General features: G+C 40.3%; 1 protein-coding gene across 1 annotated transcript in view; it reads right to left on the bottom strand.

The window, feature by feature from the left end:
• Positions 1–27,881, bottom strand: part of LOC141273398 (alpha-2-macroglobulin-like protein 1) — a 196,128-nt gene that overhangs the window by 113,066 nt on the left and 55,181 nt on the right. Inside the window, exons 10-15 of the mRNA XM_073685168.1 lie at positions 23,654–23,760; positions 21,104–21,274; positions 19,694–19,951; positions 11,036–11,108; positions 6,646–6,788; positions 4,515–4,670 (exon numbers count right to left, since the gene is read on the bottom strand). Of these exons, the coding sequence (XP_073541269.1) occupies positions 4,515–4,670; positions 6,646–6,788; positions 11,036–11,108; positions 19,694–19,951; positions 21,104–21,274; positions 23,654–23,760 (908 nt within the window). The remainder of the gene's footprint in view (positions 1–4,514; positions 4,671–6,645; positions 6,789–11,035; positions 11,109–19,693; positions 19,952–21,103; positions 21,275–23,653; positions 23,761–27,881) is intronic.

The following is a 27,881-nucleotide window of genomic DNA, read 5'->3' as shown; positions in this document are numbered from 1 at the left end:
TCGTCCACCCACTTTTTGATGACAGGCTTTCAATGGGCTAATGATCTGGTAAGTCTCCTGGCTATGGATCCAAAATTTCAGTGTTTCATTTACCAAGTCACTTAGTTATAACTTTTTTTCCCTGTGACATGGTCTCCATCATGGTGGAAAACGCATTGTTATCACCTAATTGCTCCTGGTTTATTGAGAGACGTTGCTCATGGAGGATGTTTAGATACCATTCTTTATTCATGGTAGAGTTCTTAGTCAGAATTGTGAGTGCGCCCACTCCTTTGGATGAAAAGCAACCCCAAATGATTGATCTCAGGATGCTTTACTGTTGACAGGACACAGGACTCATGGAAGGACTTACCTTTTCTTCACCAAGCAATCATTCTTCCAGATGTGTCAGTCTTAAATCAGAGAAAATAACTTTTCCCCAATCATCTGCAGTAAAAACCTTGCACTTCTTGCAGAATGTCAGACTTTTGTTGATGTTTTTCTTGGAAATAAGTGGCTTCTTTGCTGACCTTCTTGTCATCAGGCCATTCTCCAAAGCTTTTGCCTATCTGTACATGCAGATGCACTAACACCTGCCTTTTGCCATTCCTGAGTAAGCCCTGCACTGGTTTTGAATTGAGCCCGTAGTTGAATCCTGGCACTTGCTGGATTTTTTTGTGTGCCCAAAGCCTTTTTCACAGCAATTGAACCTCTATCTGTGATGTTCTTGATGATCCATCAGATAGTTGAGTTAGGGATAATCTTACAAACAGCAATGCCCTTGCCTGTAAAGCCCCTTAGATGCAAAGCAATGATGACTACATATAGTATGTTTCCTTGAAGGTAACCATGATTAACAGAAGAGTACAGTGATTTTAAACAGGCCCCTTCTAAAGAAGGTTTCTCATCCCCAAAATGCAAATGAAACTACTTAAACATTTATATAGGGGACTCACCCTATATAAAAATCATACCAAGCATATACATTTTAATGATTGCAGAAAAATTTACTTAATTCATGATGCAAATGGGGGAGCTTTGGTGCAACATTGGCGTGGTCATGGCTTGTTGCACTCTCCGATTTGCATAATAAGCCCAGTCCCTTATCTGAATTGACTGCTGTCTAAAATCAATCCCTGTTTCTGCAATTGTGCAATGACACTGATCACAGTGGCGCTCTTACAGTGTCAGTAAATTTTCTCTTACCTAGAAAGTGCTGTCAATCAATGGTTGCTCTTACCTAGCAAGTGCTGTCAATCAATGTAAGAGACTGTGCTTAATATGCAAATCAAAGGACACAACGGTGCACTAAGCCATAGGCCATGCCAAGAGTACACTGAAGTACCCTCATTTGCAGATTAAAAAATACATTTTAAAAGTACATTTTGCTGCAAATATAATTTTAAAATATACATGATTGGTGTGATATTTATAGAAACAGCATTCCCTATATAAATGTTTAAGAAGTTTAATTTTCATTTTCAGGGTGACAGACTTCCTTTAAAGGGATTCATGCTGTCCAAACTGGCTGTGCCCCTGGATGGCTTTTTCCAGTGCTGCTAGAGGTAATTGACAGATGGCGTCACTGGACTAGTCTTGTCCCTGGCTATGGTCTCCACCTATGGTCCCCGGCTGGACCTTTAAAGTATATTTTCTCTGAACACTGGAGCATTTCAGAGGAAGGTACACCAGGCTGCAATCATGAAGTCAGACTCTGATTCATGCCTTGATCTGAGCAGTCTGCTTTTATTACACATTCACCTTGAATGAGTGATATGAGCTGCCTTGTCCTCATTAACACTTTCTAATCTTCAGAAGATCGCTGAAATGATGTATGCAGGTCACTTTGTCGCAAGGCTGAGATTTAATGGAAATGTTTTTTTTTGTATGATTAATATAATTGTCATTGCAAAAAATGACTTTGCATTTTGTTTTACAATTCGTCTGATTACTCTTGCTAACAATCTTACAATAAGAGTTCATGCAAATTGGCACTATAAAAGTGAAGCTGCAAATTTTGTAAAAAACAAAATTTGTGTCAATCTCAAAAGTTTTGACCACAATTGTAAAGACTCCGCATATCCTGCACTGATTTTATACAATACCGCACCATACGATACACTTTATTGATCGTGCGGGAAATTGTAGTATCACAGCAGCACAACATAAACAAGAACATGAATTACTTAATTTATAAAAATTGTCTCTTCAGAGAGGAAGAGGACTAGAACTCTAGTGCCACCTACAGGAAGTAGCAATCCTAAAAGTCAATAGTGACACTTTAACGAGCCTTATCACATGACTTAGAATGAAAGCCATTACCAGAAACTCAGTTTGCAGACACTGTGTTTCGAGGTTAATTTATAAAAAAAATCAGTAGTAGAATTGACAGAAGAATGTCATACATTACAATTATTCCTGATATGTTATACACAGGTCATACACAATTATCCACAGTTTACACACACTTGGTGCCCAATAAAACAGCAGTTCATTTTGTACATTTTCCACTTTGGTAATTGTTATACAATGAGTGACGCTGACACTGAGTCACGTCTCATCGACAAGCCATGAATCGGGATAGTCAAGGAGTTCGAGGTCAAAAGCCAAGAGGGTAAGTCGTAAACAAAAGGATGAGACAAAGTCGTAATTAGGTAACGGTCCAAGGTCAAAATACCAGGAAGATAGTAGATCAGAACAAATGAGTTAAACAGACGGATGGTCAGAACGAGGTCCAAGAGCTTGCTTCACAACTAGTACCTGGTGTTTGTATTTGTATTCCCTTTTCAAAACTTAATAAAGATAAATTTATTAAAAAAAAAGAACGAGGTCCAAGATCATGCAATGAAAGATCAACAAAGAGAACACAGGGCACAGACAAACCACACAAATGATGAATGTACGTCTGGCAGAAGTCTGGGACTAATAGCCCAGTAAAGTATTCAAGCAATCACCTGGGACAATGAACACCTGGAGATAGCCAGCACCTCCCAATCTCAGACTGGACAGCCGAGCTGTCAATCAAAACAACAACAGCTTCAGCACGCTCCTCTACCAGATTGGATGGCTGAGCCATCAGTAACTGCATCCCAGACACACTAAGGGCTGGAATTGTGACACATTCCCATAGCAGCCGGCACAAATGATTTCCTGTATAGTTCCTGTTGGCAGTGGATTAAACTCTGTAGTGTCCAGCCGTTAAGCAGTGAATATATATTTATTCAGGAACAAAGATAGCACAGCTTACAACTTATATTTCTTATAAAACAAGAACTTCCTGGTTTCTTTTTTCAACAGTGCTTTACTGGCAATATTACACTTTTGCTGGAGACAGAAACATATGCACTATTAAACAGTAGTAAATAGTAGTTATTGCAATATATAAAATAGTAAGCATTATTTCAACACCCCCACTCAATAACTACTTATCCTATCAGTCCCATAGTGGTTCTGAATTCTTCAGATTTGGCTCTTGGAAGTGGCTTTCTCATAACATCAGCTATCATCTGGTCAGTCTTGCAATAAACAAACTCAATAATAAGCATTATTCCAACAGTTCCTTCTTACACCTTAGTAGGATTAGACGGTTAGTGAAGCTGCTCCTCTCTCATGAACAGCTCATATATTGGGTGTGCGTTCTTATTCATTATCGCCAAACACTTCTTCTGAATTTTTTTCTCCACTACCTCCTCAAAAGTGGCAAGATGGCGGCCAAGAACGGAGCCTGCCTTCTTTTAAGCTTATTTAGCTTATTAGTATCAGACATCTGAAAACTATTTCCCCAATATATGATTTCAAATAAGATGGTACTTGCCACTACTGACTGGTAGAACATTTCTAACATTTTCCCACACACATTAAATGACCTTATTTTCAGTAGGAAGTACAGTTTTCTCATCCCCTTCTTGTAAACCCACTCTGTATGCCACCTCCAATCAAGTTTACTGTCCAAGTGGACCCCCAAATATTTGTAACTCTCAACCTGCTCCACCTCCTGACCAGGAATAGTGACAGGTGAACAGTCCATCTTTCTCCTGCTATAGTTCACGACCAACTCTTTAGTTTTATGTTTAGTTTTAAATAGTTAGCCTGGCACCAATCCACAAAATCTGACACCACCCTCCTATAATCCTCCTTAGCCACCCCCCAAATAAATTCGACTACAACAAAGTCATTTGAGAATTTTTGAAGGTGGCAAAAATCTGATTTATACTGAAAATCTGCTGTATACAACATGATGTGGTAAACAGTTATTGGTGACCACCTGCTCTAAAACCTGTATTTAGTGCTTATTTTTGAAGTGTTCTCTACTATTTTACAGACCACTTTCTCCACTCATATACAAAAGTTCTCTGGCTGTTGTGAAATTACATGGACCTATGTGCTCTTACCTACAGCATCCTATAAGCCATGTACATATGTTGTATTTCACTGTGAGTTTCCTGCATATAATCTACAGTACTCCCATTAATATCTAATCAGAAAAAAAGACAAGTTCAGAAATAAATTAATATATATGTGTTTATCGAACTTACCATTATCCTTATCATATGATTGTCTTCATGAGGCTTGTCAAGCAAGTATCCTTTATCTACAGATCTCACAGAGCAAAGTGCTCCACCATCTGCTGTGATTTTCAGATTAACATTTTCCCCGGGTCGGACTTGTTCTTCAGAAAAGGTAAGTTTCATCTATTTGTAATAAATGGTGAAAAAATGTGTTTTATACCATAGAAAGAAAATAAAAAAGGGGGTTATTGTATATTTGAAGCCAAGTTTGTATCATCTATGCAATAATTCAGGGCTGACTGTCATTCAGTGCCGGGAGCGTGCTTAAAGCTTCTGTGCTATGAGTGGTGACTGTAATTGCTTCAGGCACACCTGCAAGACTGAAAGCTGGCAGCTCCTGGGAGAAATAAAGTTAATATTCACCTGAGTCTGGGCACCTTCTGCAGGATAGTAGTGTTATTAGACATGACAGGTTCTCTCTAAGTGGCACACACCACTTGATGAATTAATCTCATCTTATCAGTGGCGTGCGCCTCAGCAAAAATGTTATTGGAGTAATATTTCTGAAGTAAAAGACACCACACTTTTGAAGAATTTGACATGCAGATGTAGCTACACCGCATCCCACCCAGCTCCTTCCCAGTTCCACTCATTTTGATAAAGCTGTCCAAAACTCAGATGAAAATGCAGAAATTTGCAACGCTTTCTTCAACTTTGCATTGCGCAAAAGTTTTGCACCTTTTCAAAGTGTTTTATGATAATTTTCTGGGGTAAAATTTTTGATGGATTGGGGCCAATATGTTTTTATGTTCAAGATGTCTCCATTACTTGCCAAATACACCCTTTGAATCTCAAATTCTCATTGTAAGCTGAGACTTTTATTAAAGACTTTTAATACTACTGTCTGAAAAGTCTGGATAAAGCGTTGCACCCATTGAAGAAGGGTTTGGGGCTTTGGCTGCACTGATTATGATATACATTTACTGTAGCTTTGAGCACAAATGATAAAGTGAGCCCCACTTAAAGAGGACCTTTCAACAAATTTTTAATATTGAACAGCTGAACACACAATGTAATAGTGGCTGCAGGGCGGCATAAAACATTTTTCTTTGTTTGTTTTTTTCAATTTCAGATAGTTTTCACTTGGACATCTACTTCTGCCTCTTGTATGATGCTGACCAATCATAAGCAGGCAGCAACATAGAAGTGCTGAAGGATCTGTGAGATTAAATTTGTCATCAGGTTCACATGACCTGAGTTCACAGTTCCTGCCAGGCAGAATATGCAGCCTAACTTAGCACTGAAAATACATTACAAAGCACAGAAGTTTGAAGCCATTAACTTGTGATGAAACTGATCATAATTGTTACGTTGGTGGATTTGAAAGTCTATTCAGGGCTCTGAACAAAAATAACTGGTGGAAAATAAATGAAGGGAGCAGTACAGAGTGCACTGATGGACAGGGGGTATTTGAGTGAACAGTCATTTAGTGAAATCATTTTGTAGCAGAGTCTCATATACAGGATATTATGAGATTTTCCAGGAACTGTGGTGTATTATGAGGTTCTGTAGCAGATGAGGTGTATTAAGAGGTTCTGCAGCAGTTAATATATATTAGGGGGATTTGTAGCATCAGGGCTGTGTATTGTGATATTCTGCAACAGCTGTGGCGTGTTATGTATACTAGGCTGCAGGACCTGTGGACTTTGGTCATGTGACCCTGATGACATTATCACAGGTCCTACTGCATTTACATACAAAAGGCAGAAGAATACTCCCCTAGTGAAAACTATACCTTAACACCCACCTGGACTTCACTAAAGTTAACTCATTAGGTGCCAAATATTTGATGGCTAATATCGCCACAACAGAGAGGCAAAATGTAAAAAAAAATATATATATATTTTATTCTGCTCTGCATTCACTGTTATGTCATATGTCCAGTTCAACATGAAAAAATTGGTGAAAGGACCTCTTTAATGCAGACCATTAAACAAAAAAATGTGCACATAAATATTGACCCTACTGGTTCCTTTTTCTTTTTGCTTTTTTCCTGAAATAAGTACTCAGATAACATTGTGGCTTGTCCTGCTAAAGCGTAGTATTTCTATTTGTCATTGTCAGGAAAGCAAGTGTTGTTTTCAGGTAAGCGCCTTACCTTGTTTTCTATACACGGTGAAACAAAGAAAGTGGTAAATCTAGCAATGGTCTCTCCATTAGGCAGAATAGAGAAAATAAGAAATCGGAGTATAGGGAAGAAATTTTCAACATGGAAACTGAGAGAGAATGAACCATGCAGCTCTAAAAATGTGAAAAATGGAAATAAATCAGTTGGTCAATCAATCATCCACAAGAGATTCTATAAATTACAGAGTTACTTATCCCCATGACCCTGTTGAAACAGACATGCAAGCTTGGCCAATAAATGTAAGCAAAATTATGAAGGAGTTTTGCAAGTCAGCTTTCTGTTGAGTGAGCATTTTGCCAACATTTCTCTCATGTTTTTAATAAGGGTCAGGCTTTATACTATTGCAATCAAAATTATTCAACACCTTACCCAACCCCCCAAATTTGGTTTAGCAGCATTTACAAACTTTCTGCTGTTAGCAATAAATCTATTGAAAAACAATTTATATAGCTCACTAAACTAATATAATAAATGTTTTTTAAAATTCAACAGATAATGCAACTTTTACTGATTACTGCAGTCTCAGAAACATTCAACATCTTAATATAAAAAGAATAATAATATTAATAATAATAATAATAATAATAATAATAATAATGATGCTACAAGTATTGAAAGATAACTTCAAATCCAAGAGAGAAGAATGATATTGGGAGTACAAGCTCATGACAAACTGTGACACATTTAAGGGCTGAAATGAATGTGTCAAATAGATTTACATCAATCTCGTACATCACTTAAAGAATGTGCTCCTTAGACCTCGTTGGAGCATCACAACCCCGGACCAGACCTCCATCAGTGGATAATAAAACACCCAAGTTCCTTATTTATGAACTTCTCCAATGTTTACTCTTACAACTTTTTTCTCCCCTTTCATTATTAATAGTTCTGCTTCACATCACTTTCCTTATATTTCCTCCACAATAGGACTCAGGAATAGTGCAGTATAATATGCAAGTCACGTAATATGTGACTTTCTGATACTGTATTAAACCATGCCCGATGAAGTGACCTAAGTAGTCTCAGAAGCTTGTTATTTGTTATGAGCCATTGAAAAGTATCAACAACTATGGAGGAATCACAATTGTTGCTCTTTTTTATCTACATAACAAGAGGCTTTGGTATTTATTAAAGTCCCTCTGGATGTTATGATCTTTCCATCTTTTATAGCCTCATTCCCCTGATGACGCCTATGTGGCGAAACATGTTGGTGAGGCTAATGGCTGTGTAAGTTTTAAAAGCATGTACTAGGTAGTAGGGATAATATGGAATGTAATAGGAAGTTAGCTCCTGGAATGTGATGGAAAGAGACAGTAAGCTACTAGATAGATGGCCAGGACCTGAATGTATTAGCAGCACTTTATAAAGTTAAATTAGGTAATAATGATGTACAGATAGCATCTGGCAAAGAGATTGCCTGAAAGTAAGGAACGAAGCAATTAGATAGATAGTTAGAGCTGTGAATGTATTATCACTTAATGAAGTTATATTGCATGATACTTATTGTATACACAGAGAGATACACGTGCATCTCACAAAATTAGTATATCATCAAAAATTTAATTTATTTCAGTTCTTGAATACAAAAAATGAAACTCATATATTATATAGAGTCATTACAAACAGAGATATCTATTTCAAGTGTTTATTTCTGCTAATGTTGATGATTATGGCTTACAGCCAATAAAAACACAAAAGTCATTATCTCAGTAAATTAGAATAATTAACAAAAAACACCTGCAAAGGCTTCTTAAGCATTTAAAAATGTCCCTTAGTCTGTTTCAGTAGGCTCCACAATCATGGGCAAGACTGCTCACTTGACAGATGTCCAGAAGGCAGTCATTGACACACTCCACAAGGTCCCAGAGTTCCAATTTTCATTTGGAAATCAAGGTCCCAGAGTCTGGAGGAAGAGTGGAGAGGCACACAAGCCAAGCTGCTTGAGGTCTAGTGTGACGTTTCCACAATCAATCATGGTTTGAGGAGCCATGTCATCTCCTGGTGCAGGTCTACTGTGTTTTATTAAGACCAAAGTCAGTTATTAAGACTAAAGTCAGCGCAGCGGTCTACCAGGAAATTTTAGAGCACTTCATGCTTCCCTCTGCCGACAAGCTTTTTGGAGATGGAAATTTCATTCTCCAGCAGGACTTGGCCCCTGTCCACACTGCCAAAAGTACCAATACCTGGTTTAAAAACAACAGTATCACTGTGCTTGATTGGCCAGCAAACTCGCCTGACCTTAACCCCATAGAGAATCTATGGGGTATTGTCAAGAGGAAGATGAGAGACACCAGACCCAACAATGCAGACGAGCTGAAGGATGATATCAAAGCAACCTGGGCCTCCATAACACCTCAGCAGTACCACAGGTTGATCGCCTCCATGCCACGCCGCATTGATGCAGTATTTGATGCAAAAGGAGCCCCGACCAAGTATTGAGTGCATTTACTGAACATACATTTCAGTAGGCCAACATTTCGGATTTTAAAAACTTTTTTCAAGCTGTTGTTATAAAGTATTCTAATTTACTGAGATAATGACTTTTGTGTTTTCATTGACTGCAAGCCATAATCATCAACATTAACAGCAATAAACACTTGAAATAGATCACTCTATTTGTAATATATAAGTTTAACTTTTTGTATTGATGAACTGAAATAAATTAACCTTTTGATGATATTCTAATTTTGTGAGAAGCACCTGTAGGTCCTCCTGTTAAAGAGATTGCCACAAATTAAAGCACTAGCACTTTATGATCAGGATTGACCTGTTGAATACTATCCACTTCATAGCACCATGTGTTTTTAATGAATAGGGTCTTTTTTTGTTGTTTAATAATTAAAAATTAAAGTTATGTTTTATTAGGGTCTTTAATAAGGTATCTTTATTTGCCTAAGGCAATTTGTGTGTATAGAAATATAACCCTATGCTGACCCTCACCAGTATTACTCTAGTGAAGTAATTGCCTTGCACAAAGAAAAAAGATTAAAACAGATAGCTAAGGCATTGCACTGACCCATATTTCTACTAATAGAGTGGAAACATGGTTTTCAAGTTGAAATGTAAAGGAACACTGGCTGCACTATCTGGATGTGTCAGAAACAGGAAGCTGTCACCCAGCTGCTAGCAGATTCCTGAGGATTTAAATTGTCAAAAACCATCCAGTGATTGCAAAAGACCAGCAGGAAGATGTGGCTTCAGCAGATAATGAGGTTTCAGTCTGAACAGTAAGGCGCATACTAAACACTCAAGGTCTCTATACCCGGAATTCAATATGTACGCCTCTGCTGATTCAAAAACCCAAGAATAATTGGAAGCACTAAATTGCTGAAAACCATATAAATATGCCACAGTAGTTCTAAAATTTTGCTCTGAGGAGTAATGAAATAGAGTGGAACTTTTCAGGCATATGGATCAGCAGGATGTATGGAGTAGGGAGGAAGAAAGAGGCAAATTCTGAAAAGAACACCCTGCCTACAGTGAACCATGGCGGTGGCTTGGTGATGCTCTTGCACAGCTTTGCTTTGTCTGGAACTGGAAACCTGCAGTGTGCGGAGGGGAAGATAGATTCATTCAAGCATAGGGAAATCCAAAGAGAAAACGTCATGCCTTCCATGAAGAGGCTTGGGCTTTATTAGACCTTCCAACAGGACAATGATCCCAAGCATACCTCAAACTCCACCACGGCTTGGTTTCAGAAGTAGTGCTGGAAAATCTTGGAGCAGCTTTGCACAGTCATTTGACTTGAATCACTATAGAAAATCTTTGGTGGGATTTGAACAAGGCAGTTACAGCATGGAAATCCTTGGAAATCAGTAAACTGGAGGTCGTTGCCCATAAGGAATAGACTAAGATTTCTCAGGAAGGCTGCCAGATGCCGGTGTCTGGCTATTCATCATATTTTCAGCAGGTTAGTGCAGTCAATCGGCTCTACTGAGTACTTAAGATGCTTGTCAAGAAGGGGTTGTATTATTATGAAACTAAAATAGTCATTAAAAGTGGCATTTTGTGTTGCATTTGGAGAAACCACTTGTTATATTTGTTTGTTGTAGTATTTAGTGTTCATGTTTGATTAGTTAATTGCAGACAGCAGAAAATGTGTCCATTTTGGTAATAAACCTATTTGTAATGACAGTTGAATAGTTTTTAATTACAACTGTATATAAGACAGAATGAATAAAGTGGCCGCAAGAACATGATTATTAATTTTGTGGTCCCAGATGAATGGTAAACCTAAGTGAATATACTCAAGAAGAATTCGGGTCTGTTATGCCTCCAGGAATTAGGCAGGGTCCATTTATCATGATTTTTAAATTCTGCTTATATTTTTTTTCTGTTGGAAGAAAACCATTATACTCACTTTGGCTTTTTTCTTGGTCTTTAATGTTTACTTTATGTTCATTATAAGAGAAGATTCCATTTCTGTCTACAAGCTGTGAAAACATAGAAAGCAGGTAACATATGAATAAGAAATACGTTGTTCTCATAATTGCTGTACTTCTATAGCAAAAGGCTGGGGAATCGCTAGGGTTGTTAAATATTGGCTCCAACAAGTTACTTAAACTAAGCCAGAGAAAATAGATACACAGCTGGGGTACAAAACTGAGCCTTTGTCTATAATGAAAAAAGCTTAAATATAGCTTGGACAAGAGGTTACCATTGCTTATATATCAGTTAAAGAGAATTTGTCATCAGGATTAGGCATGCTAAATAAAAGTTATGGACATAATGGTACTGTTATACAAATTCAATAGATACCTTCAGTGAGGAAATCTGCATTCTGGTTGTTTATTCATCATTAGAAGTTTGCCTTTCCTAAGCTTATTGTGCATTGGGGCGGAACAGTGGGGAGGGACTGTGGGTAAGGTCTTCTGCTCTGTCCCGGCTCCTCCACCTATGTTAAAGTTTGCGCCAAGTCCGTCCTCGCTGCTGATATCCCAGAAGTCTTCAGGAAAATGGAGCCTGTGGTGGCACATGTGCAGATTTACATTATGGCTCAATGACGAGCCGAGATCACAATCTGCACATGTACCGTCACTGGCGCCACTTTACTGAAAAACTCAATCTGCGCAAGCGCTGTCCACTGCTAGAAAGATGCTGACGCAAACTTTAAAACAGGAGGGAGATGCAGACACCAGAGTCAGGCAGAGGGTGGGGATGGAGCTGAAGCCCCAACCCACAGTCCATGCCCAAGTTCACCGAAAGCTTAGGAAACCCAACCTTCAAATGTTGATTGAACAACAACAACCAGGATGCAGATTTATTCACTGAAGATATCTATTGAATCTCTATACAGTGCCATTATGGGCATGCCTTTAGTTTAACATTCATAATCCTGATGACAGGTTCTCTTTAAGGTTTTACATGAATTTGCCACAAGTCGTTATGTTTGGTATGCATAAACTTGTATGGTTTTGTCCTGGTCTTAAGTGACCACACAAACTCTCCCAATTTATTTGGATAATTAAAGCAGGAAGAAGGAATTATTTTCTTCTATGTTTATCCTCATTGAAATTTTGTGTTTCTTAGGTGATGAAATATGAGGGAATTCATGCTATTATCAAATATAGTATGCCACAGATAACTTTCTCAATACTTGAATATAATTAAAACCCTTATCAAGATTTTTAAATCTTTCTCACCTCTGTAGACCACTTAATTATGGTGCTAATTAATCAATTTTGATTTGCCCCATTCCTTTATTACTTTACCTGTCCTTCATTATCAGAATTTGGCACTATTTTTCATGGTATAAAAAACATGCAAACAAAGCTGTCACTATTTCAAAAAATATACCTGTAACTATAAATGTGCATTATATACTGTAGTTGTTTATTTCCAGTTCAATATTTTGTTTTAACAGCAAAATATTATTTTTTTTTTTTTTACATTTTTGCTATAGCAGGGCATCTGTAAATCCTTTATTATTGTATGAAGGACAGAGACTCAGGGTTGGGGAACAATTCTGTTTATTAATATGCTAATTACATATTTAACTAAGCCAGCTAGTTTATTCATTTAAAGAGCAGGGGGATACAAACTATGCAAATTGATTAAATGCTCAAACAATGAGACATGAGCCCTGCACCTTTCAACCTGGCCTGTGAATGATGACCTGGGCCACAGATGGATATATGTACAAAGGGATTTCTATAGTACAGCTAAGAGAATCAGAGAGACTCTTCAGGAATACAGCTTGGTAGCATGGCTCCATCCCAAGGGACACAGATTTGGATTCTACAGGATGCCAGCCTAAGGGAACACTGCCCAGGCTGGAAGGATACAGACCTTCTACATTGACCATCACTGACCCTATGGAGATGTTTGGGGAAACCAGGATTGTGACGCTCCAGTTACCTGGTTCCATGGATATATTCTGAGACCCCAGGTTGGGACCATTCAGTCGCCTGGTCCGCCAGGTTGGGACCATTCGGTCGCCTGGTCCCATGGAGACATTTGAGGAAAGCCAGGATTGTGATCCTCCAGTCACCTGGTCCCATGGATATTTTTGGGTTAGCCAGGTTGGGACCATCTGTTCACCTGGAACCCATGGATACATCCAGAGAAATCCAGATTGGGACCATCCGGTCACCTGGATCCATGGATATGTTTGGAGAAAGCCAGGGTGGGGACTTCAGGTCACCTGGCCACGTACCTCAATGGACTGTCAGGTTCCTAAGCTTACCGTTACCTCCTCTCTGTGGGTGCCCGCCAAAAACGGGGGACAATGGTTGAGGTAGTTGGCCCTGGAAGTCCCAAAATCACAGTTGCTCTATTCCGAGTGGGCCAGAGAAAGGGTGAGACTGTGTAATTTTGCACCATCTTGTGTATCTGGGACTGTTCTATATGTTATTGTCTGTTTGGTGGTTCAATAAAGTATTTCCACACTGTTAACCCTCACCCTGTGTTGTCTGAGTAGTATTATTCCCACGGAAGACCCCGGGTTTACACAGGGGATAACCTGAAAAGCACATTGTGCTTAAAGGAGAAGACTAACACCTCCATTTGGTCTGCTCTCAGGTGTGGTGGTATAACTGCGATATTGAACTGTAATAAATATTTCTGCTAATGTATCTTGAAGACTAATAACAGAAATAAAAAAGAAGACTTAGGGCTTAGAGCTTATCAGGATGCAGCTTTTGCACAGTGAAAAGGGAAACTTCAGAGGAAGATGTTAACATGATCTCCATATTTGAAGTATAAGAACTAGTGAAAGAGTTATTGGAAGAAGAAAAAAGGGGAACAAAGCAGGACTATATAGCCACCCAATTTCCAACCTCATAGCATTCATGCTAATGAATTATCTTGCTATGAAAGAGTCGTTACAAGTAGTGATGAGCGAGCACTAAAATGCTTGGGTGCTCAATGCTCGTGTCGAGTACATTGAAATACTCGGGTGCTCAACCGGAGCAACGAGCCCAATGTAAGTCTATGGGAAACTCGAGCATTTTTCAGGCAGCTCCCCCCGGCGGTCTGCAGAGGGCCTAAAAATTGCCCAAATCGATGGGAACAGTGCTCAAATGACATGGGGACAGCATGGGGAAGACCCCTGGAAGCATTTCTGACTTCTAGGTCACTTCTGTCAACAACGTTGTCAGAGGTATTACGCCACTTTTACAAACTCACAATAAAACATACAAAAACAAAACCAAAATGGATTTTCCTGGGAAATATGTTAAGGAACATCCTTTCCAGTGTAATGACTTTTATAGAAAGCAAAATAAATAACCAAAAACAAAAATGCTCCTCCACACCCTGGGCTAGGTTCACACGTAGCTTTTTTGATGCATTTTTTTCCACATTTGCATTGCTTTCAACCGTGACAAATGCATTCACCAGGAAATGTCATTTTAACATTTTAGAACCTTATCTGGCCATGTGGTGTGTGAGATATCATCAGACACATCGTGTTTCATTTATGAAGGAGGGACTCTGAAAGTCACAAAGCCTATTTTTATAGTGCCAGCAGTCGACCCTCACTATTCTTAGAGAGCCATCAGCCGGCTATGTTTTATTGTTCCCATTACTACAGAGTGGGTCTCCTATACTATTATTGCATATGCAGTGAGTGGCAGGGCTGCCCAAAATTTTGATGCACCCCAATACCCCTTTGAAGAGACTTAGAGGAGGGCCTCCTGAAAGCAATGTTCCCATTATTAGGAAATAGGTCTCTCATTGTGTTTGCCAATGCAGTAAATGCAAGGGTTGCCAAAAATTTGGAGGCACTCCAATGCCCCTTGGAAGAGACGTGGAGGTCAGAGGGCCTCCTGAAAACAATGTTCCCATTATTAGGAAGTGGGTCTCTCATTGTGTTTGCCCATGCAGTGAATGCAAGGGCTGCCAAAAATTTGGAGGCACTCCAATGCCCCTTGGAAGAGACGTAGAGGGTCTCATGAAAAAATGTTCCCATTTTTAGGAAGTGGGTCTCCCATAGTGTTTGAATATGCAGTGAATGCAAGGGCTGCCAAAAATTTGGAGGGACTCCAATGCCCCTTGGAAGACACGTGGAGGAGGGCCTCATAAAAAAATGTTCCCATTAGAAAGGAGCGGGCCTCCTATACTTGTAATGCCCATGCACTAACTGTATGGGCTGACAAACATTTACCCCTGGGGGGTATACATGAACATACTGTATAAAAAAAATTTTTTACGGGCATCATAAACACTCTTTAAAAAATTATATGGGTGTTGCATCACGGACCACGATCACCCTGGTAATATGGTGGTGGAAGATGAGGAAAAGGAGGAGGACAAGAGCAAATAGCCAAAATCAGGAAGCGTATACCCATGTGTGGGTGTGAAAAGGTGCATGGGAATACACCTCCCAAGAAAAGATACTGGATTTAAGTTTATGTTACGCTGCTATCATTCGGTGGTGTTGAGAAGTCTGGCCAAATCCAGCCCTTGTTCATTTTTATAAGAGTCAGCCTGTCAGCATTTTCAGTTGACAGGCGGATGCGCTTATCAGTTATAATTCCACCAGCGGCACTAAAAACCCGCTCTGATAAATCGCTGGCGGCAGGGCAGGCCAGGACCTCCAAGGCGTAGAGAGCCAGTTCATTCCTCGTATCCAGCTTGGATACCCAATAATTATAAGGCACAGAGGAATCACAGAGGATGTTGGTACGGTCGGCAAGGTACTCCCTCAGCATCTTCCCAAACTTTGCACTCCTTGTGAGAGTACCCCGCGCCTCAGGCCTTGTGCGATAGGATGGGCTGAGAAAATTCTCCCAGAACTTTGACAGTGTTCCCCTGCCTCTGCTGGATTGAAGGTGTTTCTCTCTCGCCTGTACTCCTTGGTTTTCCAATGAAGTGTGACCTCTGCCACCAGCGCTTTCAGATGGGAATTTTTTTAATAGTTCCGCAACAAGGGCCTTCTGGTACAACCCCATTTTTGCAGACCTGTCTGCCCCAGGAATAAGAGATATAAAGTTCTCTTTGTAGCGTGGGTCTAAAAGTTTCACAAACCAGTAATGACTGTAACCCAAAATGTTGAGAATGCGACGGTCATGGGAAAGGCAGCATAACATAAACTCAGCCATGCGTGCCAGACTACTAACAGGCAAGACTTCCGTGTCCTCACCAAGAGGATGACTGACCATGCTCTCCCCCTCCTCCTCCTCCTCCCTGTCCTCTGGCTATCCACGCTGAACAGATGGTATGACGGCTGTGCAGGTAGTACCGTCTATAGCGCATGAAACTAGCTCCTGTTCTTCCTCCTCCTCCTCTTCCTCATTGTCCCCCAATCCACGTTGTGATGAGATGAGGCTGGGCGGTGTGTAATCACCCTGTATGGTTCCTTGCTACATCTCATCGTGCTCCGCCTGCAATGCATCCTCTTTGATTGTGAGCAGATAGCATTTCAGAAGACAGAGAAGCGGGATGGTGACGCTAATTATGGCGTCATCACCGCTCACCATCTTGGTGGAGTCCTCAAAGTTTTGGAGGATGGTACATATGTCTGACATCCATGTCCACTCCTGAGGTCATATGTGTGGAGTCTGAACTGAATACCGACGGCCTTGTTGATGTTGGTACTCAACAACTGCCCTCTTCTGCTCACAAATCCTTCCCAACATCTGCAGTGTAGAGTTCCAACGCGTGGGACATCACACACCAGTCTGTGAGCCGGAAGCTGCAAATGCTGCTGAAACACGGCAACTGCGGCGGAAGCTGTAGGTGACTTTCTAAAATGGGCACACAGGTGGCGTACTTTAACAAGCAGATCTGGCATCTCCGGGTAGGATTTGAGAAACCGCTGAACCACGAGATTAAGCACATGGGCCAGGCATGGTACGTGTGTGAGCTCGCCTCGCCTCAGAGCCACCACCAGGTTCCGGTCATTGTCACACACGACCTTTCCTGGCTGTAGGTTCAGCGGTGTGAGCCACAGATCTGCCTGATCTTTCAGAGCTGTCCACAACTCTTCAGCATTGTGTGGTTTGTCACCTAAGCATATTAGCTTCAGCATAGCCTGTTGCCGCTTGGCCGAGGCAGCGCTGCAGTGCTTCCAGCTTGTGACTGTTGTGGTCATTTCAGAGATGGAGGCTGAAGAGGAGGAGGAGGCTGAGGAGGATGAGGTGCAGGAGCTGTAGACCGTGGGGGCAAGCCTGATTGACCTAGGGCCCACAATCCTTGGTGTCGGGAGGATGTGTTCCGTCCCAAAGTCCGACTGGGTCCCGGCTTCCAATATGTTAACCCAGTGTGCCGTCAGCGAGATGTACACACACAAGCACTTGTCCACTTGTCTGTGGTTAGATGGACTTTTCCAGTAACTGCGTTGTTGAGGGCACGGCTAATGATTTGGGACACGAGCTTATGTAATGCGGGGAAGGCAAACTGGGAGAAATAGTGGCGGCTGGGGACCGAGAACTGAGGGACGGTTGCCACCATCAGGTTGAGGAATTCTTCCGTCTCCATGAGAATAAAAGACAACATTTCGAACGCAAGCATTCGTGAAATGTGAGAATTTAGTAGTGTGGCCTGAGGGGCGTTGGTTGTGTATTTGGGCTTGCGTTCCAAGGACTGGGGTATGGACAACTGAACACTGCACTGGGACAAGGACGTGCTTCATGATGCTGCTACTTAAGAGTGTGCAACAACAGGTGCAGGGCAGGAGGCATCTTCGTATGTACCATGGACAGGGGATTGGCTTGCATGCACAACAGCGGAAGAAGCAATGGTACCACAGGCAGACACTGTTCCTGGACCCTGGGGTTTGGCCCACAAAGTTGGGTGCTTTGCTGCCATGTGCCTGATCATGCTTGTGGTGGTCAGGCTGGTCGTTTGCCACCCCTGCTGATGCTGGCCTGCCAGGTGGTGCAAATGGCCTTTTTGGGGTTATCGGCAGAGTCTTTAAAAAACAACCAGACTCGGGAAGACCTAACAGTTGTACTGGCAACTTCCTTCGTGTTGGTGTTACAGGGAAAGGTTGCCTTGCCAAGATTGTGCAAAGCAGTCATCAAAGCAAAAGGTGGCTACTTTGAAGAACCTAGAATATAAGACATATTTTCAGTTGTTTCACACTTTTTTGTTAAGTATATAATTCCACATGTGTTAATTCATAGTGTTGATGCCTTCAGTGTGAATATACAATTTTCATAGTCATGAAAATACAGAAAAATCTTTAAATGAGAAGGTGTGTCCAAACTTTTGGTCTGTACTGTATGTGATCCATGTGACGGAGAAAACACAATTTTAAATACCTGGCCTGTAGGTAACTATTTTGAACAGCAATCTGGTGTCAATTGCTTCACTGACACACTGAAACAAATTTGTAATGGAGGCCAGAAATGGCAGTATTTTCTGAAAACGTATATGTGATCCGTGTGATGGAGAAAATACAATTTTAAATACATGGCCTGTAGGTAACTATTTTGAATAGCAAACCGGTGTCAAAATCTTCACTGACCCAGTGAAAAAAAATTGAATGGAGGCCAAAAATGGCAGTATTTTCTGACAATGTATATGTGATCCGTGTGACGGAGAAAACACAGTTTTAAATAGCTGGATTTTTAGCGCTGTAATATGGAAAGCACCTGGCTGTATTCTGCAGTACCAACAAGCAAATGGCGCAGAAAAACTGTGTTCTCTGTATTGCTTTTTAAGCAAATAATGAGGATTAAGATTCAAAAAACGTATTCCTGCCCCTGAGACCTGGCCTTTGAAATATCTAACAGCAGCAGAAGGCAGAATTGGAATGGAGCCTCTTGTGATATATGCCCTGCAGTCTGCTATATACACTGCCTGCCTATACACCCTGCCTGATATCTCTGCAGATGGATTAGTTCTCAGAAGGACTGTTTGTTGAGATGGATATGTGTAATGTACTTGTTTTCTACCTACACTACCACCATGGCTGCGGCATTACAATGAGTGGCAGGCAATCCCTGCATGTTGATTGGTGCTCTAAAGAGCGCCAGACATGCAGGGAGGGGACCCGATCATCCGCCCGAGCATCTCGCAAGTACTCGGCGAGCTCCGAGCATCTCGAATACTGAGATGCTCGGGCGAGTACCGAGTACTTGTGAGTAAGCTCGCTCATCACTAGTTACAAGCTTTTCATTGATCATTATTGACCACTTTACTAAGTTTGCAGCTATGATCTCAAATATGGATCTGACCATATCTAGGCCAGGCTTTGTGGGAGAGTTTTATTTTGTCTTGCACATCTACACTCTGATCAAGGTATCTGCTTGCGTTACCACCCTTAGCACCTTCAAAAGAACACTGTTGATGAAATGTTGAAAGCAAAGTGTCAATCAAACAAAAAACTATAAAGTGCTTCTGTAAGTGCTAATATAAAGATAAATATATATGGAACTGAATGGTAAGCTTGTATCATGCAAAACTGCTAAATATGATCAATGAAAAAAACAGTGTCATATATAAGATAAATCATGGCAAGATCATAATGATCCCATCATATTTGTTATGGATCCTGTTAACAAGAAAGCTATAATATTAATGCCAAATTTACAAAATGTACTATTTTAATTCCAAGAATAAGAATACTTACAACATAGAAAAAGTCAAGATGATCCGTGTCAGCATTGAGGTTCTTCCTATGGATGTCATATTCCACGGTCACCGTCTGATCAGTGTTACAGGATATATCCATCAGATGCTTTTGGATTGTCAATGAGCTTTCCGTTTTAGGGTCATAAGGTGAAAGCCACAACATAGTTTGGGGAAAAGCTTCATAAAAATAACGATAATGCCAAACATTCTCATACTGTTGATCATCATCATCATGAACATCAGATGAAAAACGTGCCTGAAAGAAGAAGAAACAACTGGGTCTTTAAGACTTTTATGTATCTTATTATCTAAAAATATTCCTATCTTGGTGGGACAATACAATGATTTACAGTCATGGCCCAAAGTGTTGACACCCTTGAAGTTGTTCCAGAAAATGAAGTATTTTTCCCAGAAAATTATTGCAATTACACATGTTTTGTTATACACATGTTTGTTTCCTTTATGTGTATTAGAACACACAAAAAAAGAGAAAAAAGGCAAATTAGGCATATATTTGAAAATCTATAATAATTTTGCTAAATTTTATTTTTGTCTATAGATATCAGCCTAACTATGCGTAATCCATGACATAATTCAAAAGAATCAACAAGTACATTTCAGCATGTAAATTGTTTTTTTTTGCTGATTAACGTACTTTTATACAGTATAATGTACTCATACGTATCCTTGTTGAAGTATTTTGAGCTCAAGTTCATTATACGATCCACATACAAAGTGCCATGTGCAATATAGCATGTAAAACAATAAATTTGGGATTTTGTAGTCAATCACTGTCATTCTGATCCCAGTTAGTCAGATAGTATTAGTTTATTTCCTTATACTACACATTAAATGGGGCTGCCTCCAATGTAGGTACCAACTGCCTAAAAAGCTGTTATAAATTCACTAATTCCCAATATCTCCCTATGCATTTCATCAGCACTACCTGACCAATTGGTGAGGGTAAAGAAGAAAGAGGAAAGTTGGCTAGAAAAAAATCTATGTCCTCTAATCTCTATATTTTACTTCTTGTCCTGCCACCTAAAGGTTGGAATAGTCTCCCTTCACCTTACATGGACCAGAATGTTAGGAATAGAATAAAGGTTCAAGTCAGCTTTGCTTTGCTTATTACAGGGGTATGCATTGTACAAACTCTAATTTTAATCATCTGGCATGTTATATTTGGGATAGGGCCTGAGACCCCCAATAATTATTAAACAGAAGGGTTACAGTGCACTTCTGGACATTGTTTTTAAATCCCTGCAAATTCAGTATCCTTGAAATATGTTGATTGTACAATTTTTTCTCGTAAATGCAAATGCTCATGGATCCCATTGCTAGAGAGAATCTACACTGTTCTTTTGCATGGAAATTCAATGCATTTCTATGTAACGATCTTCTGACTTACCTTTATAGCTACATGCGATTCCCAGTCTGAGGTACTGAGTGTAAATTCTGCTATTCCATTGGAATTCGTCACCAGTTTTACATGTGTCGCATTAGAAGACTCGTCTTCATTTATATATAGGGTTATGTCTTCATTAACTTTGGGTTGTCCCATCTCATCTCTGACTTGAAGCTGAGGGTGAGTAAAGGAACCAGCTGAGAAAACTTCTTTCAAGCAGCGTATTCTTCTGACATAAAGCCCCAAAATTATCTCCATATCATCCCCATATTGATCCTCACTATTCCAATTCAGAAGTGCAGTTCTCGAGATCCTCAGCTTTTATCACCTCTGGTCAAAGGTATCCACACAACAAGGATGTAGTTGATGTGAGGCTGTGAGCACTTTAATGCAATCAGAAATGGTCATCATACAGTAGGTACCGAGGTATAGGAATACATTCTGACAATTTGGAGCTTTTTATGCAGCTTTTTTGGTAGTAATAGATGTTTGGAATAATGTTGGCTAAAAGGGAGTCTGTCAGCCCCAAAATGCAAATAAAACTTCATAAACATTTATATATGGGACGTAGCCCCTATAAAAGTCAAACCAGGCATATAGAGTTTAACGTAATATTTGCTGAAAATTCTACTTTTATTCTACATGATAATGAGGGCACTACAGTGCAACTTTGGAGTGGCCTATGTCTTGGTGCACTGTTACGCCTTTCGATTTGCATATTTAGGACAGTCCCTTTCTTGATTGACAGAGTTTCATTGCTCACTGGAGGAGCACAGCGGTAAGCACTGAAGGAGTACAGTGACACATTCAAACTGTCAGTGCGGGTGCGCAATGTGGCAGTGGGCCCATTCCAATACCTGGTTCTTGCCTGTCTTTAGCCACCACTCGAGCTGCTTCAGTGAGGAAAAGTGAGTATTGAAGTGAGCAGGCAGCATGCGCCAGGTCACAATGCCCTCTCCTCCTCACTAAAGCTAATCACTCGCTAAACTTCGAGGTTCATCAATCAGTTGCCACTTCTGGAAGGTAGACCGGTGAGAGATGTACCAAAAAAGTCTAAGATTGGAATACCCCCTTGCTCTTTAACACACATCAGGAAAGTTGACAGAACTTAAAGATTTTCTGAAGGGTGTATTGCACAACGCTGTTTTTCTGCATGGGGGGCATATTGTAAAAGTGGTCTGGTGTGGTTTGTGTGCTAGAGTGGCTTTCAAATATCAGTCTGGCCCTGGTTTAACCTATTAAGTAAATAGTAACCATGTCATCTAAGTGGTTAGACAGTGATTAAACTGTTTACCCTTCCATCCCCAATCCCCAGGATGTAATTGCAGGGGACCTATGGGTTTTCCTGACAAATGGTGGCCTAATGTATGCTCCTGAGTTAACAGGGATGCATAGGAGAGAATTGTTAGGACAAATCACTGTAGTACAGAAGTATTACAGTGAATTTTACCAGTAACTTTTTGAAAATATAAAAAAACAAAATATAAAAGTTCAAATAAAGTTACACTTTTTTCCATTGGATAAAAAAAGCATTTAAAAAAATGCAAAAAATATAATTGATATCACTGCGTTCATAAAAGTCAGACATAATTATTTTGTGATTTATCCTGCCAAAATTGCTGTTTTTTTAGGCCAGTGCTCAACCTCAAAAAAGTATAAAAAAAACATACTGATCACAAAAATATATATACTCCTAAAGCGTCTGAAAATTTGGAAGCACAAATCAAATTTTTATTTTTTTTAAAAAAAAAAAAAAAATATTTTACTTTATCAGTTTTGTATCATTGTTTTATTCCTAATTAGAAAGAAAAAGAAAATCAGCTCACCAAAATTTAAAATGTAAAAAAAAAAAAAAATTGCCATTTTCCGAGGTCCATAGCGTCTCCATTTTTTGGGATCTGGGGCTGGGAGATTTTTTGCGTGCCGAGCTGACATTTCTATTGATACCATTTTAGGGTAGATATGATGCTTTGATCGCTTATTATTGCATTTTATGTTACGGCGACCAAACAAACGTAATTCTGGTGTTTTTACTTTTTTTCTCGTTATGCCGTTTACTGATCAGATTAATTCTTATTATATTTTGATAAATCAGGCGATTCTGAACTCGGCGATACCAAATATGTGTATGCGTGATTTTTTTTTAATGTTTTATTTTGTATGGGGCGAAATGTGGTTGATTTAATTTTTTTTTTAAAAAGTTTACATTTTTAAAAACTTTTTTTTTTTAACTTTAAACATGCTTCAATAGTCTTCATGGGAGACTAGAAGCTGGGATTGTCTGATCGCCTCTGCTACACACAGATTGATGAGTCAGATTTATAGTAACATTTAGCTCTGAGCAATAGCAAAGGGGTTTCACAATGCTATAAATCCCTTTATTCTTGATATCTGTAGAGGATTCCAAGGTCACGAATTTCCACAATGTGATCGTCTCATATTTTTAACGGCTTTTTCATAGATTAATGAGCATATTGTATTACATCATAACCACATAAGTAAAGCATTTTCTCTCCCTTAAAATATAGAATTATTCTCTTGTTTTTACCTTACCTTGCAATGATATGGAGATTCTCTAATGTAATAATTTTTACATTCCATAAATTCAATTGGTTTGCTTTGTTTGCCATGCACAACAGCTGATGCTTTTTCACTATGACCTAAAACAATAAATACATATTTTGGAGGGAAGGAAAGCAAACTTTGTCCAAGTATTATAATTAGCGACATTGGAGATGTTCATTACTATAATTTTGGTCTATGGCAGACTCTGTTATGATTTATAATGTAAATCTTTTTTCTCTTAGTCTTTTCAGCAACACAATATATGGAGAAATGCTTCACCCTACTAGCTGACTGAACAGGTGGAATTTTTGATGGTTTTTGTATGGAAAAAATAAGGAGTTAGTGCCCCAACTAAGATAGCGGCCACGTAAGGTAAGAATTCACAAGTTGTCCAACACTTGCGCTGAGAGCTCAAGAGGACATAAAGCTAGCCAAATACATCATTCTTCCTGGACAGAAGCAGCAACCTGCAACTTAAAGAAGTTGTACACTACTTTATATTATTCCCCCAATGTATCCCCCCAGGGCCCCTAAGACTTTTTGTAAATACCTTCCGTTGCAGATAATGCCTGTGAGCGGCGCTATCGATGGCCGCTCACAGGCATCACGTGACCCCACGCTGACGTCACGACAAGTGAGGCGTGACTCAGTGCTGGTGTCCCCGCGGTGGCGGCTGGTTTGTGGGAGTCACACCCATCATCCACCGCACACTTTCCCAATGAATGGGGAGAGGCAGAGCGCGCGGTGGATGTCGGGTGTGACGCGGGGGGTAACCCCGCCCACTGCCTGGCATCCACCGTGGAACCAGTGTAATAGTGGGGAAGGGCGTAGCCTTCCCTTTGTACTGAGATAGTTAAAGGAAATGTTCCTGAAGTCAGACCTCTCTAACTGTGGTAGACCAAGCTAAGGGGGTTAGCTTTAGTGGTCCAGTTAGTAGAGTAGAGGGGGAACTTAGTGCCTGATCAAGCCTTGAGTAACATAGAGCTTGTTCCTGGCATAATTCCTTGTGGGCTGCAGTACCTGTAAACAGCCACAAGATGCCACTGCTCTGGGTGCAGATGTCAGGTTGAGTCTGCTAGCAGGGTTACAGGCAGTGAGGAGTTAATGCTGTGTGATGACAGCTCACCGAGGGTGGGCACTTTAGGAAAATTCCTGCTTAAGTTTCCAGAAAGCAGGAGGAGTCACTCAGTAAGAGATTGGACAATAAATCGTTCAGGCAGCCTGACTATAGTGGCTGCTAGGGTAGATGGGAGCTCCATACCCTCAGACAGTGGGATCACTAGTGTTACAGTCTCCTTACGCAAGAGCAAGAGTCCTGTTAGCCGGCCGGAGAAGCTCATCAGAGGTAGTGAGAACCCGGGGCACTTCTAGTCTGCAGGGAGCAGAGGAAGACAAATAGGACTCCAGGCTAAGACGTGGGGGAGAGATCAGATCCAGGTCACTGTCAGTGTTACAGAAGAGTCTCTTGGGCCAGAGATTAGAGTCACAGAGATGCTTCACTTAAAGAGGGAGCCAGGGCTGAAGGAGTTACCAGCGCCTGTGAAAGAGATGATAACCTGTCGGGCCTTATCCATTATATCTGCCTGTAAATATTGTACATATTCCTCTTTTTCTTCCCCAAGTAAAGTCCAAGTTCTGGTTAAGAACCTCGTGTCCTCTGAATTTATTGCTGCCCTGGTCCCAGAAGAGAAATGCCTGGAGACAGCCACGATCGGATGGCTTGAAGTAAGTGAAGAGCACCACATACACAGCAACACACCAGAGGGAGGACATGCATTGTCTGTAGGGTGCCAGAGTGAGAGGGGGCTACAGCTCGCCCATGACTACCTCGCTGGGGCACCTTACACCAGGAAGACAAAGACCCCCGTCTACTGCCAGCACTTGTCGTGACATCAGCGGATGTCAGAGCCGGCTGCAGCCGGGGGTCACATGATGCCTGTGAGCGGCCAGTGATAGCGCCGCTAACAGGCATTATCTGCAACGGAAGGTATTTACAAAAAGTCTTAGGGGCCCCAGGGGGATACATTGGAGGGGTAATCTAAGGCAATGGAAAACCCCTTTAAGCTCACAGAAGACTTTAGGTCACAGATATCAGCTACGGGACCTGGAGGAAAAGCATACAGCAATGAAAAGTAAACAAAAAATGTATATATATATATATATATATATATATATATATATATATATATATATACAGTACAGACCAAAAGTTTGGACACACCTTCCCATTTAAAGATTTTTCTGTATTTTCATGACTATGAAAATTGTACATTCACACTGAAGGCATCCAAACTATGAATTAACACATGTGGAATTATATAGTTAAAAAAAAAGTGTGAAACAACTGAAAATATGTCTTATATTCTAGGCAGGGCCTCCTTTGTATCCTCACTGCAGCATGTGATCTAGCCCGGGACTGCCCACTAACTCCTGTGTAACACAGCATAGTGCATTAATGGTGGCGCCACTGATTTTGCTGTGTGTGATCCCTCTTCCTGTCCTGCCACCTGCTACCTGCAGTACGACCAAACTCAATCACTGCCGCCTCCGCCGCACACTGCCACGCCACAGTAAGCACCATAATAACTATATTTTGACTACTTTCAGACCATAAGACGCACCCCTTTTTCCCCAAAAAATTTTGGGGAAAAAAAGTGCGTCTTATGGTCCGAAAAATACGGTAAATAAAAAAGAATCTATACATGTTTGGTATCTACAAACTCATAATGACCAGGAGAATAAGAATGGCAGGTCAGTTTTAGCATTCAGTGAACGTGATTTAAAAAAAAGCCAAAAAAACATCTGTGGTATTGCACTTTTTTTGCAATTTCACCTCACTTGGAATTTTTTTCCCGTTTTCCTGTAAACGATATGGTAAAACCAGTAACATCATTCAAAAGTACAACTCGTCCCGCAAAAAATAAGCCCTCACATGGCCATATTGAGAAAAAAGTAAAAATGCTATGGCTCTGGGAACAAGGGGAGCAAAAAACGAAAATGCAAAAATGGAAAATCCCAGGGTCCTTAAGTTGCTTTCGCAGTTTGGACAGCTCTTCACAGCACAGATGGACAATGACCCAAAACAATCAACCCTGCTGCATTTGGTTGAATCTAAGCAGAAAACATCGCCTTGTACACTTCAGTATTCATCCGGCTGCTTCTGTCTTCAGTCATATCATCAATAAACACTAGTGACCCATCGCCATTGGAAGCAATGCATGCCCATGCCATCACACTGTCTCCACCTTGTTTTATAGAGAATGTGCTGTGCTTTGGATCATGAGTCGTTCCAAACTTTCTCCATACTTTCTTCTTCCCATCATTCTGGTACAGGTTGATCATAGTTTCATCTGTCCAAAGAATGCTTTTCAAGACCTGGACTGGCTTCTTTAGATGTTTTTTTTGGCTAAGTTTAATCTGGTATTTCTATTTTTAAAGGTTGATTAGTGGCTTGCACTTTGTGGCGAACCTTCCATATTTGCTCTCATTAAGTCTTCTCGTTATGGTAGACTTAGCTACTGAAACACCTACTTCCTGGAGTGTATTCTTCACTTGGGTAGATGTTGTGTAGTGGTTTTTCTTCAACATTGGAAGAATTCTGTGATCATCCACCACTGGTGTCTTTTGTGGATGTCCAGGCCTTTTTGAGTTCCAAGCTCACTGGTGCATTCTTTTTTGCAGAATGTACCAAACTGTTGATTTAGCTACTCCTAACATTTCTGCTGTTTGTTTGATTTTCTCTTTTTCAGCCCAATAATGGTCTGTTTCTCTGCCATTGAGAGCACCTTTGTCTGTTGCGGGTTCACAGCAAAAGCTTCCAAATGTAAATGTCATACCTGGAATCAGCTCCATACCTTTTACCTGCTTAAATGATGATGGATTAAGGGAATAGCCAGTGTGGCCCATTAAAGGGCTTTTGAGATAACTGTCCAATTACTTTTGGTCCCTTTAAAAAGAGGCAGCTACATATTAAAGAGCTGTAATTCCTAAACCCTTATTCCAATTAGAATGTTAATACCTGAAATTAAAGCTGAGAGTCTGCACTTTAAGCCCATATTCATTATATCACTGTATCTTGAATATGTTTTGGTAAATCGCTAAAATGCAAAAACTTGTGTCACTGTCCAAATATTTCTGGACCTAACTGCTTTGCTCTATCTATCTATCTATCTATCTATCTATCTATCTATCTATCTATCTATCTATCTATCTATCT

The sequence above is a fragment of the Phyllobates terribilis genome, unplaced genomic scaffold (genome assembly GCF_046119375.1).
Source record: "Phyllobates terribilis strain yellow unplaced genomic scaffold, ASM4611937v1 Scaffold_5__5_contigs__length_657084704, whole genome shotgun sequence".
In the NCBI taxonomy this organism is placed as follows: Eukaryota; Metazoa; Chordata; class Amphibia; order Anura; family Dendrobatidae; genus Phyllobates; species Phyllobates terribilis.
Note: the sequence above shows the minus strand (reverse complement) of the source record. Positions and strands in the feature narration are given on the sequence as shown.